The sequence below is a fragment of the Staurois parvus genome, unplaced genomic scaffold, assembly GCF_062004578.1.
Source record: "Staurois parvus isolate SC_StPar_1 unplaced genomic scaffold, SC_StPar_1.0 ptg000417l, whole genome shotgun sequence".
NCBI lineage: Eukaryota > Metazoa > Chordata > Amphibia > Anura > Ranidae > Staurois > Staurois parvus.
Genome location: NW_028318213.1, coordinates 1,885,017 through 1,899,816, shown reverse-complemented (window position 1 = coordinate 1,899,816; position 14,800 = coordinate 1,885,017). Strand labels below are relative to the sequence as shown.

Below are 14,800 nucleotides of genomic sequence, written 5' to 3'. Positions count from 1 at the left end.
AGGCCCCCCTCCTACCACATGAAAGAATAAAACTGGAAATGAGTTTTAAGGCTATTTAAGGAGAACAATAAAATCAATGGTGAGAAGAAGTGCAATGTAATTTCTATGTAGTATAACCATGCCATTAGCTGCTCTGTGGCCCTGGAGCAGAGGGTCCCGTAATTTGACCATATAATATTTTCTTAGGCAGGGGAAGCATTGGGAGACTAAAGCCAAACAGAATGAATGTGTAATTAGTGTAGGTACCATGTAAGCATACATCGGTGTTATAGCTTTAGAATGGTATATGTTTGAATAGTGAAATTGTTTTTGAGAACTGTGGTGGAAAGAAGTGGACATGTGGTCCAATTAGATCTGTGCTGCTGTGGCTCATTATATACGGTTTTCCTACGCTAAGAGCTAGTATTTATGAAATCGGCAATTACAGTAGATAAGCAAACATGTGACCAGCTACAGAAAAAGCCAGCAGTCCTAAAATTTAGACTTACCTTCCCCTAGGACATGAGTCTTGTATGAGGCAGAACTTGATGAAGCTCCACAATGGACAGCAGCACTCTGTTATATCACATGTATGACTGTTTTCCTGGTTAGATTCTCTGGAGGCATTTTTACTTTCCATGGCAGGTGGACATATTTTAAAATGTCCATAGCAGAACACCTCTCAGAAGCATTGAGGGACAACAAGTCCCAGAACATCTGCCTGGCTTCAATGGAGAATTGTTGCCACTTTCCTGGTGCCAAGGTTAGATCTTTATTTGTTTGCCACCAAGCAAACTCCCGATACATGGGGTCATGACCCCCTGTTTCTAACCAAGGAAATGAGCCGGTCATAGCTGTGTACAACAGGACTCCAAACGCCCACACGTCAATGCTCGGGTGCAGCAGCAATCGATCCCCTTCTTTTAAGCTGCACAATTCCGGAGCAGTATATGGGATGGACCAGGCCATACATGGTGCTTGAGTGCCCCGGAGCCTCGTCAGTCCAAAATCTGCTAATTTGACTTCCTTACATTCAATGTCCATGAGCAAAATGTTGTCCAGTTTAATGTCCCGATGGACCATTCCTCTGCTGTGCATAAAGTCTAAGGCACTCGCTACCTGTGGAACAAAACCCTTTACAACATCTCCATTTAAACCAACCTGTAGAAAAAAAAAAAGAGAAAATTATTCACCAGACACAAATATAGCACAATGTTACCCAACATACTGAACCCACCTTACCTCTTGTACAGGGAAACAAACATACATTAGCTGAATACACAAGGAGTATGATTAAAGGAAACCTGTCAGCATACAAAATGGTGCCATTAATGGTGCAAGATCCATCTTAACCCATCTTACTCCATTTTAAACCTTGCTTCATAACTTGAGTGATACACATACCTTAAACAACAAGCGTATGCCAACTATACATCCTACCAACTCACTGCCCTGGGAAAGGAACCTTTAAAACTCAGAAATGCTTTAAAGTAACTAAAACTAGAAATCGTGATTTAAAAAGATCAATAAAGTTTTGATACAAACTTACATTTGACTTTACTATTGACTGAAGATTTCCAGCTGGTGCCACCTTCTGGACGAAGACATAGTCGTTGCTGGTTTGGAAAGCGATTTCATGGGTTGCGATGATATTTGGATGGCCACTGAGACTAAGAGACATTCCGTATTCCACTAGGAAGTTGTCCATTGGAGTTGTCTCTTTACTCATCAGTTTCATAGCCACCAACTCATCTGTTGAAAAGAGAGACAAAAAAAGACAATGAGTATCATAAACCTAACATTAGAGAAATGATGAAGCTTGCTAAAAACCTACTAAAGTTAGTTAAAAGTTTATGTAAATCTAAAAGCTCTGACTTATTAAGATCCATAACCATCACTCAAAAACTGGAAGGGGGGCTTGGAAAACTTAGAAACTTAAATGCTGTTCAAAGCTTTGGAAATGTTCTGCAGCCGAAGCATTCTGTTGATTCTTAGATCTTGGATGTCACACTCATATCTCAGTTTAGAATTAAAGATCCTTTAGACATCTGAGCTTTAAATAGAACTAAATCTGCAGAGGGAACCCAGAGCATTAACTAGAATATGTAAATATCAGACTTGTATATTATGGCAGACTTGCTCATTATAGTCTCCCCTCCTCTGGTGATGCAATATCTACAGTATGATCCCCCTTGTTGCACCATGCAACCGAAGAACCTTTACCTGCTAGTTACTCTTTTCCTTAGTTTATTTCCACTCATTCAGAAGCACAACTGATTCTATAAATCATTCTCTGTACATGAATTAGGCTACAAATTTACCTGAACCCCGATGTTTGGCCAAGAGAACCTTTCCGTACGATCCTGTCCCGAGCTCTTTGATGGGGTGGAAGTGGTCTGTGACTTCCATCATCGTCAGGTTTTCTGAGGTTTCGGCGATGAGCTCAAGAAGTTTCCTTGCAGTGTTCTTGGTTACTTCTACAATGCTAGAAGCCATTCTGGAATCACAACATCAAAACATACAAATTAGTTTCATTTGGCACTAATCATTAGTAAGCGGCATTAATCATCTCTCTGGATATCACCCAGTTACTGTTATTAATTGTCACCTTCATTAGAGGTGGGGGGAGGGGTAGTGTTGTAACTAAAGACAGTTATTTTACATTTTAAAGCTGATATATGCTTACAATTCTTATTAAATACATGTTGGGCTTATGTTGATGAGCTTTTATTCACAGCAAGTGGATATTGTTTTCCTATATAAGTCTATGGTAATGCAAAACCCACTTGAAGCCGATCAAATTCACCTGTCAATATACAGTATTATAAATTATTTTAGAAGGGTCTCAAATGGACATCAAACTGATTCTATGGACACGAACCCTTACTCTGATACATACAAGTTATATGTAAGAAGTCCAATTATTTTATAGATTCCAAAGAGAGAAAGGAGTGATGTAGAATGGCGCTGGGCAAAGGACCGAGAGTGCCATCATTCCAAACCAACAAATGTCTACAACAAGGTAACAACCGGGGACTTCCTAGGATGGCAGCCAGGGATATCAATTCAAAACATAGAGATACAAATTCCAAATGTATTAGTCACATCATACAAACGTTTTTGTATTGAACATCATGTGTGAATCTTTAAACTTTTGCATGATATGACTAACATTTATGAAAATATCTTTTATAGCTGGGTGTTGACTTTCTGTCCTTAGGTGCCATCCTAGGAAGTCCCTGGTTTTACTTTGCTGTAATACAGTAAAATTATTTACTAAAGATATGTGACTTCCTGAGACTTCAAGTACAAATCCAACCAAAGAATTTGGACAAAAATAGGACAAGGTTAGAACATCTTTTAACTTTTTATTGTCGTTTCTGACGTCCGATCTTCCCTCACTTCATGTGTGTGGTCAGCAAAACCTCTTTAAGAGGCACAAGTGGGGGAAGAATGAAAACCTTTATTAGGTTTTGTACATTCTTTTTTGTCCCATGATATTTTTATTAAAGATTAATAACAGGTACATAAACAGAAGATTTGGTGGCTATTTCCAAAGGTGACCAATATCAATTCACAAAAGGAAATATTCCAGAGTCAGGTATAACTGGACAATGAAAAACTGCATTCTAGCATGATATAGTAACAGGAAAATACAAGGGGTCCCTCATCATGGACCTATACTGGTCTTGCTATGCATACACCATAGATGAGTGTTTCTCAACCTTTTCTTAGTCAACGTGCCCTTTACAATTCCACACAATCTCGAGGCACCCCATGCTAAAATGTAAGAACTAAACAAATAGTTTTACGTAACGCATCAACATCCACACAAGTAGGACCCCCAACATTAGAAGTGGTTTGTTCTTTCATAGCTATTGCACCTTTGCACATTGCTACCAACATGTCCCAACATTCTCCCTCACTCAGCTAAAGTGACCCCAGTGCTGATGGAGAGGGGAAAACAAGGATTCAGGTGACTGATGTCCTCCTTTTCAACCAATTACATCATCTGTTGTTTAGGATGTCAGCGGCTGGACCCCACAGTACCCAAGGTTGTAATGCTGCACAATACAAACTTGTGGTTTGTGTAACAAAAAGGCAGGACTGATCCACTTACTGTCTTGTTTACAGTTTTTGGGGCAATTCTACCAAGGCATCGCTGAAGAACTCAAGAAGGCACCCCAGGGTACCTGGGCACCCTGGTTGAAAAAGATTGCCATAGAATACTCTAGCCAGACTAGCAAGGCATGAAGATAAACAGAAAAAATAAATATATATATATATACAGTTGCAAGAAAAAGTATGTGAACCCCTTGGGATTACGTGGAGTTTTGCATGAATTGGGCATAAAATGTGCTCTGAAAGTCATCTAAGTCACAACAATAGAAGAACACAGTCTGCTGAACATAATACTACACAAACATTAGATGTTCCCATGGTTTAATTGCACATAACATGTAAACATTCACAGTGCAGGGAGGAAAAAGTATGTGAGGCCCTAGCTTAATGACTTCTCCCAGAGCTAATTGGAGCTAGGAGTGAGCCAATCTTGACTCCAATCAGTGTGATGATATTGGATGTGTTGCTGACAGCTGTCCTACTCTTAAAAAACACACACCTGTTTTGGGTTTACTGGTTTCAAGAAGCACTGTCTGATGTGAACCATGCCTCGCAGAAAAGAGCTCTCAGAAGTCCTACGATCAAGAATTGTTGACTTGCATGAAGCTGGAAAGGGTTACAAAAGTATCTCCTTGAGCCTTGATGTTCATGTGTCCACGGTAAGACAGACTGTCTACAAATGGAGAAAGTTTAGCACTGTTGCTACTCTCCCTAGGCGTGGTCGTCCTGTAAAAATGACTGCAAGAGCACAGCGCAGAATGCTGCATGAGGTAAAGAAGAATCCCAGAGTGTCAGCTAAAGACCTACAGAAATCTCTGGCACATGCTAACATTTTTGTTGACACATTGTGGTGGTTTATGTAAGGATATATTTTATTTATAAAGGGTGTGTCCCTTTCCCTTAGATGAAATATTACAGTGCCTCCAGCCGTTAAAATACGGCAAATATTTAGTAAACCAATAATTTGGACACCTTGATCATTTGATCACCACTTATTATTATACCTTGAATTCTTTTAGCCAATATGATTTCGTACCATACACACAAAATTTGCCTTATAATAGATAAATATAAAAATTTATTTATGTACAAAAATTATATATATATATTAACACAACGCAAAAGACTGGTGATAAATGAACATTGGTACACACAATCAAAAATATATCCTACCAATGTAAGACACAATAATAAGGTTTCTAACTAATTACATCAATATCACAATTTTTTAAATGATCTGATTATTTATTAAATTTATTAATTAATAATTTCGAGTATCTCAAAGGTTATATTCTCACAAGCCGTGGCCATAGGATTGCAAGAAGCTAGCCCTTGATATTTTATACTCTGATTATTAATATTCAATAAATTATGAAATATGAAAAAAAATTATAATATGGCAACAAACAATTTTTAACAGTAAAACAGGATCTCTCTACATATATCTAACTACCCAATATTGTTGTGATACACTAAGGTAATTTTATGATTCCACACAACAGAGAAAATAGGTAATACAAAATCAAATAAACAATCTCACCGCACCCGGCATTCAGACTAGGCAACTCTCCCGTGGATTTAGCTGGCAGTGGAACGCCTTTAGAAATGATATTATAGGGCAAGTGATAGATATTTAGTATGGGAGAATGTAGGAAGTTATAAGGATAGAGGTTTAGAAATTTAGTAAAGTTTTAGGAAGTTTGAAAGTATGGAAGAGTAGTTATTCAGAATCAGGTCTTTCTTCAGTCAGGTTTTCTTTTGCTGAGGTCTTTTCTTTTGATGAGTTTTTTTCTTGATGAGGTTTTTTTTTTTCTTAAAGGTACAAAGGCTTTTATACCAACTAATCCATTGTTCTAAGATACCTTCCCACCAGGCTTCTTGATTGGCTAGTTGAGAAATGTGTGTACATAAGCTATTTCTCACCTGCCCGCCAGATGGCAGTCATGTATCATAGAACAATTTGAGTATTTGAGATGACTCACCTTGGGTGGAATCTTAAGGTAATTTCAGGAATTAAATATACGGCTTTTTCCAGATATAGAAGTGATCATACCTATAATATTCTAAATAGGGACCATGGAATATAGGTGTATATTCAGTTATTCCTTCTGGAAATACCATCCTGTCTGTTTCCTGATAAGACATGTAACTAATGCTAGTTTATAATACATCTTACTTTCCATCATCTCAATACTCAAGTTAGTGATATATAGTTCCCATTGCTGAATATTTGGTGGTGTGTAAAACCTATCCTTTATAACATCTCATTTATAATATGTTTTTGTAGTATATCTTTGTAGTTATATACAGTCAGTTTTTAGACTTAAATGTCCTGAATTTAACTTCTTTGTTTTAGAACCAACATTTTCTATGTGTAGGGAAAAACTCTCTGTTTGCCTGGCTCTTGTATTGGAGTCACGGTAAACAACTCTTAATACTTTCACCCTTGGTGGACAATAGTATATTGTGATAGTTTTCAGAGGTCTGTTGGTTTATCACACTCTGATTGTCTGAGAGCTTACCCAAACCTTGCAGTTTGGTTCCTCTATTGTCATGTCCAGACCTTGTATATGTTTACCTGCTTATTGAAGTCTGAATAATGGTGTTTGACCACCTGTAGAACTTCAAAATAGTATATTGTCTCTGGGAGGAAAAAAAAATCCCTTCACCCACCGTCTACACCTCTCCAGCCAGATGGTCATTCGACTTTCCAACCAAGCCAAATTAACCCTTAACATCCGGCTATGCTGAGCTGCTTGTCATATAATATTATGTCTTGATAAAGTCATATTTTTGAGACATAATTCAAAAGGCCCACAACAAATCCCCCTTTGTTTTGGGGTACAGGCACGTGTATAGGGGTGTCTGTGTCGCAAAACATGAGTGGGGCTTTTGGCTAGAGTGATTGTTCGTCTTCTCCGGTGAAGTGAATGAAATAAAAAAAAAAAAAAAAAAATTTTTTTTTTTTTTTTTTTAATAATAAAAATGGCAGCGGTGATGCTGGTTGGTCCTCAACTTGACTCGGCGTCTTTAGATGGACACTTCTGATGACGATCCTGGTCTTGTGATGAGGCCGGCCTGGCCTGGCACATCCACCTTGGGGTCCATGGGTCCTCCGCACGACAGGTCTCGTAGACTGTCTCCTAGGCGGGTCTTTTCCTCTGGACTGGCCCTTGGTGGCCTGGGACATCAGGTTATCGTCTCCGGATCGATCTCTGGCATCTGGTCTTTCCCACAGGACGTCATAGCTTCCTTCTAGGGTCCGGTCATCGACACCTCCGATCGCCGGTCTGGTCATTGTCTGTGCCTTCCTTTCTAAATTATTAAAGTGAACAGTTTAAGTATTGGATATACATAAAATTATATTACTGGATCCTGTAAGGCAAAAGATGAATTATATGTTCAAAGGAAATTTAATAATGATCTCAATATCTCCAGATAGGAACTGGTGGGTTAGTCTTCCAACAACTGCAATTGAGACTTTGGATGGCAAGCACGTAATTGATTGATGTGCACCCATCTATCACTGATTTCACCATACCGGGTAACCTGCAATTTATATGCGACCGGAGAGATTTTATCAATGATAGAGAACGGACCTTTCCAAGATGGAAGGAATTTCCGTTCCTTGATCTGGTCTCTTGCAAAGTTGTATAGATAGACTTTGTCACCAATCTCATATTCCTTCTTGGAGGTTTTGAGATCATAGTATGTCTTAGCACTAGTTGCAGCTCTTTCCAAATTCCGCTGGGCAAAGGCAAAAGCATATTGCAGATGTTTACGTAAATCCTCTATGTACTGGTGTGTGGTGGTAGCATTGATCAAATTTTGATCTGTAGTGCGATACAATAAGTGCTGGGGCAGTACCATCCGTCTACCCGTCATCAGTTCAAAAGATGACATTTTTGTAACTGTATTCGGAGTAGCCCTCAACGCCATCAGGACCAGCGGGAGTTTGACATCCCAATCTTTGCCTGTTTCCTTAACAAATTTCTTAAGGACGTTAACGATGGTCTGATTGTATCGTTCTACACCACCACTAGAGGCTGGCCGATAGGCGATATGCAATTTCCTTTTAACCCCCAAAATTTTCCACAATTTGGCCATCACTTCGCTAGTGAAGTGCGATCCTCTATCAGACTCTATCCTCTGTGGTAGACCAAAACGTGAAAATACATGATTTATTAGCAATGCAGCACATGTCTCGGAGCTATTATTTGGTGCTGGTATACATTCGACATACTTGGTGAATAAACATGTAACTGTTAACATATACCGATTTCCTCGTGAAGATTTTGTTACGGGCCCAATAAAATCCATCTGAAGGTCTGACCAAGGCATACATATCCCCCTCTTCTGGAGAGGTGCTCTGTGAGTTGGCTTGGTAGGTTGAAATTGGGGACATATTAGGCAACCTTGGCAGTACTCCTTCACATCACGTAACATATGAGGCCAGTAGGCATAATCCCGCAGGATCTCATACGTGATCTTCTCTCCACGATGACCGGAAGTGGGAGCATCATGGGCATGCTGTAGCATCAAACCTCTAAATTTAAGTGGGACGACCCATTGTTGTACGCCACCCTTTGAGGTTCGTATCAACAATCCCTGGTATAAAGAGAATTGGGATTTGGATTTCATTAAGATACGTAAATCCTCCTTCCCACTACATACTTCCTTATTTATGGAATTTTGGTTGGGATCTTCTATATGACTATAAAATAAGCCAATTATTGGGTCTTCTTTTTGGGCAGTAATTAAATCCTCACTAGGAGAATCGTGACTCCACTGTAATGCATTCGGATCACCAGCTGTTCTGGCCTGTTTCCTGGTGACGGCTTCAACCTGTACGGTACCTAAAAATTGATCAATGTCTAACAGTTCACCGGTGATTGCCCCTTCCTTGGCTAGAGAATCGGCCAGATCGTTCCCTTCTTTCTCGGCACCTAGAACCTTGGAGTGGCCTTTGGTCTTCTTGAAGTGCAGGGTGAGATCATTGGACGTTACCAGTTCATCGATGTGACAAAAGAGCTTACCATGTTTCACGGGTTTGTGATTACTCTTGTTCATGTTTCGCTTCCACCTAGGGAAATACTCCACAAAACTATTCCTGACATAATTGGAATCGGTTATGATGGCACACTCTCTGATGTTGAATTCTATAGCCATCTCAACTGCTCTAAGAATTGCAGTAAGTTCAGCAACCTGACTGCTTTTTGGTCCAAGTTTGTATCCCACAGAAATTGGGGTGACACCTTGGGTCCAAACGATTCCAATACCTGCCACTAGTTGGAGCTGTTCCCCATCCTTGTGATGAAAAGCACAACCATCCACATATACACACGGCAGCTGTTTACAGTATTCTTCATCATAAACCTTGTAGGGAGAGAACAGTTGTTGTTCCAGAAAGTCAGTGTCCGGGGCCTCCATAGCAGGCGTAGTTGCGGAACAATCATGGAGCTCGGCTAGGCCCTGGGCTACTGGACTTTCCTTGTTCTGTTTGTACCGAATTTCAAGAGGCCACCCTTGCAAAGACAAAGTCCAAGCAGTGATGCGGCTGTTAGACACATTTCCTCCCTTGATACGTTCACTCTTTAAATACTGTAAAGGCTGGTGTGCCGTTTCAACAATGATTCTCTCTCCCTGAATGTAACTGCGGAAATTCTGTAATGCCCACACGGTGGACAATAGAGCTTTTTCACAGTCACTGAACTTTACTTCAACCGGGGACAAAGTTTTACTGGCATAGGCAATCACCTTACTGACATCATCACGTTTCTGGTAAAGAACGGAACTCATACTTACCTGCGTAAACCCTGTCTCTAGATAGAAATTTTTACCCCCTTCGGGATATCCTAGACACGGCGCTTGTGTGAGACGTTCCTTTAATTCCTTCATGGCGTCCTCCTGTTTCTTACCCCACGACCATTCGACATCCTTCTTCAGTAGGTGAAGCAGTGGCTTGCTTATCTCGGCGTAATTATCAATAAATTTACGCGAGTAGTTTACCATACCTAGGAATGATCTCAATTCTTTAAGGTTAGTAGGGACTTTACAGTTCATAACCGCCTCAACTTTCTTCTTTTGTGGGTTCAAACCTTCAGCAGTAACTTCATGGCCTAGGAAGTTTACCTTCGTGCGACACCACTGGGCTTTTTGTAAGGACAGTTTAACTCCTGCTGCTTTTAATTGGCCCAGGACATGCCGAAGTTCTGTAATGTGTTTGGCCATATCTGTACTTTTGATCAGGATATCGTCCACATATGCCAACGTCCCCCTTTCGAAGGCGTCTGGCATGGCCTTGTGCATGAACACAGCAAATTCATGTCCGGAATTTATGAATCCGAAAGGCATTCTCACCCAACAATATTGTCGATTCCCAAAACTGAAGGCCAGTTTGTATTGGTCTTCCTCACTCACCTTTATGGTCCAATACCCCTGTGCACAATCCAAGGCTGTAAAAACCTGGGATCCTTGGAGCTGGGCTAGACATTGGTCTATGTATGGGACAGGCCATCCTGACATGTACACACGTTTGTTCAGCTGACGGAGGTCAGCGCACAAACGCCATTGTCCATTAGGTTTTAAAATACCCAGGATCGGGTGGTTATAGGAGCTGTGGATGGGCCTAATTATACCCCTTTCATGTAACTTCCTGATAATATCAGCTAGAGATTCATAGGAAGCTAATGGTAACCTATACTGTCTTACGAATACTGGTGGGGCATCTGGATCTGTTTGGATCCTAGCGATGTGTAGGTCAGTAGTCCCACAATCGTAAGAATCCTTAGCAAAGATCTCTTGGAATTCAAGGAGAAGCTCTCGGAGCAATTGTCGGTCGAGATCATTGGAACACGCATCGGCGAGGGCCACCATCTCTTCCACTAACTCCTTGAATCCAGGAAAGCTTTCTGGCTGACCTATCTCATATGCCTCTTCAAGTTTCGTGGTGAGGTCATTGGGTATGTGATGTGTGTGTGTGTGTGTGTGTGTTCTCCTGCCATCCAGGTTCTTTGGGGTACTCTTGTTCTTTGATTGGGTGATCAAAGACAATTGATGTCTCTTCGATTCGACAGGTGCCATCTTTAGAATCGAATGGATAAATGGACTCTATGGTGAAAATACCCTCTGGTAATGAATGGAATGTTTGTTCAATTAATTGTTCCTCCGACAAATATTCATCGGGGATGAGTCCAATCACCTGGTTAGTGACCCCAAAGGTGTAATATTCAGTCTCTACCGCTAGACCAATAAGGGTCTCTTTGGGTAAGACGATGTCCTGATTGGACAGATTATGTATGTAAATGTACATCGGGGATTGATGTGTGTTGACTAGGGGCGTATGTGTAATGTTCAGTCCTTCCCCCTGCATTTTATGGGAGAGGCATACTAATGCATCTGACCCCTTCAGTCTATGTCCCTTTTTAACTTGGATGGGGAGTATGAAATTATTTATGCCCTTAGGAATTGTAATCTTTTGGGCTACCTGGACTTCAACAGCATAAGGCATCTGTTGCTGGGATTTTAAAGCTAAGTCCAGATTTTGGTATTTTTCGGGGTCCCCCTTTAGTCTACTCCATAAACAGTCATTAATTAGGTCGACTTGCATTGCAAAGCGATGTAATACATCGTTGCCAAAATAAATTTTAGTTTGGGGATTATCCAAGACTAGGAACACATGGGTGGCTGTTTTGTTTCCTACAGTGACGTTTAAGAGACACCTAGCCATTGAATTGTGATCATCAGAGTCATCAAGGGAGTCTGAAATCCAATGACGCTGAGGTGTGGAGAAACGGATCATTTCCATTTCGGTCAGGTGTTTTATCAACCCATGGCTTACAAAGCTGTGTTCCTGTCTCAAATCTAGTTTGGCATATTTTGACCTATTAAGACCATTTATCCGGATGGGGATAAACAAGTCGCTGTTAACCCTTTCAATACCTGTCAAGAATTGGGTGTGATCTCCCCCTTTTCTTGGTTTATCCTCCTGATGAAAAGATATCGTAAGGATGTCATCTTGGAGGGAAATATTTTTAGAATTCCCCAAGATAAAATAAAAGATGTGTTCCTCATCTCTTCTGATAGGGTTATAGTCATCAGGTTTGATAACCGTTACATCAGGAAGTTGGCTGTTCCTGAAATGGATTTCTAATGATCCAGGCCTTTCTTCCACCAGGTGGCAGTGTTGTCGGGAATGGGGAGTTTTAAGTTTCCCATATTTAATTGGGGTATTTACCTGTGACCACAGTACTTGGTTCACACAGTCAACTATTGTGTTCAGCCTTTTTAGGAAGTCCATCCCAATTATCATGTGGTGCTGGGAGATGCTGGCAATGATGATGGGGTGTCTCAGTTCCTTATTACCCAGTTTCAGTTTAAGCCAGGCGGTACCCATGACTTGTAAAGGGTCTCCACCTACACCAATCAATGAGCTGTCAAAACTTTTAAGTCTCGGCTTGGTGGGCATGACATTAGCCACTTTATCAAAATGTTCCTGTGACATGATGGTTGCTTGGGATCCAGTGTCTATTAGGCCGACAATAGAAAGATCACTGGCATCCTGCACCTGTACTGTGGCATAATATCTCCCATCAGATTCAGTCCGCTCACACATGAAATTGGTGTGGTTGAAGATCTGTGGGCCCTTCAATGACATATGACTGGCTCTTATCTCACCGCATGTGGTGGAAACATCACCCTTATCCTCCCTGGTGGGATTCTTGGACTGTCTCAAGACAGAAGCACAACTAGAAGTTTGTGCTCTGTCTGGCTTGTCAATCCCGACGACTTCCGATGCCGCTTCTATATTAGGGGCAATAGATGGACACTGAAAAGCAGGAGAATCGTTAATAACCAACAAATGGTCCCCCTTTGCCTGAGAACTAGATTCTCTATTAGTAGGCGTGTCAGGGACGGTACACACATCTCCTGTCATTCGACTCAGTGTTCTTCCCTGTTGGTTTAAGGCTTGGTTGCCTGTTAATTCTGTGACCCTTGGTTGGTCACAGGAGCTGCTCCTAAAAAAGGATTGGATGGAAATTGAGTGACAAGCCTGTCCATTTGTTCAGCCATTTTGCTGATCTGTGCCTCTATTTGTCCAATACGCTCAGAGGAGTCATTCTGTTGATTCTCCCTTTTCCTATACTTGCGCTTGTATTTTGGACGAGACTGGTAATGAGACTCAGAGTCAGAACTACTGCTCTGGTCCCGACGCCATTGTTCTCTCTGAGGTTTTGGGGTCTCCCTGTCATTAAGGGGAGCCTGGGGTACTGTATCCCCCCTTTGAGCTTGAGGGTGTTCTTGGCGTGGAGGAAATCTTTGGAAGTCGGAGTTCTTATTAAAATTGGGATTCTTATTGTAATTATGGTTCCTGTTGAAATTGGGGTTCCCATAAAAATTCCCATGTTGGTTTTGGCGAGGATAATAGAACCTCCGAGGATACCATTGACTCCTTTGATTCTCATCACTGTACTGGCCCTTACCATACTTTTTATTCTTCTCACTTCCACTACCGTAGTTTCCTAGCTTTTGTCTATCCTTTCTCACCCACTGGTTTTGGGGTGCAAAGTTATGGACCTCCTTCACTTGCTGGGTTTGAGGTACAAATCTAGGGGAACCATTGGTTTTACCCCCACGGACTACTTCCGCATATGATTTCTTCTCTGCCTGCAAATTTGGATTTGGAGGGGAAACGGCAGTGGTTGCTACTATCTTGGGGCTATTTTTGGGTTCTCTTTTTATCCCGCCCTCACTGGACTGTTGGATTGAGAATAAATAGTCACTCTCTCTCACCAACCAATCAAGAGAGCATCCCTTTCTGTAATCCTTTGCAAGTCCCAATTTTATGTAAGCAGGTAATGCTTCATAGAATAGGGTCTTGAATTCTGGCTGGTTAGGATTGGGATCCTTTTCAGCCAGGAAATAGGCATTTCTGAGGACAGCCAGAAATTCTGCAGGGCTTTGGTGAGGACCACACTTTAAATTGTAGGCCGCAGCCTTGGCAGAGGTTACAGTTTTATAAGGCCCAAATTCCATGTGGCACTTATGTTTAACCTCTCTCCAGGACTGATTGGAATAGGCCCTCAAGGTCTCAAAGAATTGCCGGTATTTCTCTTCAAACACCCATGGCAGCAATTCTATTTTGGTGTGGTCATCTCTAATGTCCAGAATCTCTAACGTCTGTTCATATGTTTTCATGTGTTCGGTGATCTCAAGGGACCCTTTCTTAGAAAACATAGGAACAGTGTCCTTCAGGAACTTAATGACCTTTGGGGTGTCATATCTCCTGAATGACCCCTGGGATTTCCCTTCCTGCCTATATGAAACCTCATACTTTTTCTTCTGAGCGCTCTGGAGTGTATCTTAAAAGCCTAGGAGGCGACCTATATTCTGACCCTGCCTCACTATCAGATACTTCGCTGTGATGCGGGTATCTCCGCTCATCAGCCTCTGGCTTGACTGGGTTGGTCCGGTTTTGGACCCCAGAATTTATTTGGGCCGTCAACCTCATAATCTGCTCCTCCAGAGTTTTCTGCTCAGATTTTATCAAGGTAAGTTCTGACTGGTCATGCTTATCCCCTGGGTGAACTTTAATTTTAACAGGAGATAACCTTTCTGATCTGAAGTACTCCACCTCATCTTTTAAATCCTGATACTTCTCTTGAAGTTGTTTTAATTCCTGAAAGTTTCTTTCATACAG

General features: G+C 41.2%; 1 protein-coding gene across 1 annotated transcript; it reads right to left on the bottom strand.

Annotated features, from left to right (window-relative positions):
- Positions 1-558: 558 nt before the first annotated feature.
- On the bottom strand, positions 559-2,475 carry LOC149454777 (serine/threonine-protein kinase SBK1-like). Its single transcript, XM_089687099.1, has 3 exons — positions 2,301-2,475; positions 1,529-1,731; positions 559-1,140 (listed from the first exon to the last, which is right to left on the bottom strand). The coding sequence occupies exons 1-3, from the start codon at positions 2,473-2,475 to the stop codon at positions 559-561; spliced, it is 960 nt and encodes a 319-aa protein (XP_089543225.1).
- Positions 2,476-14,800: the final 12,325 nt, after the last annotated feature.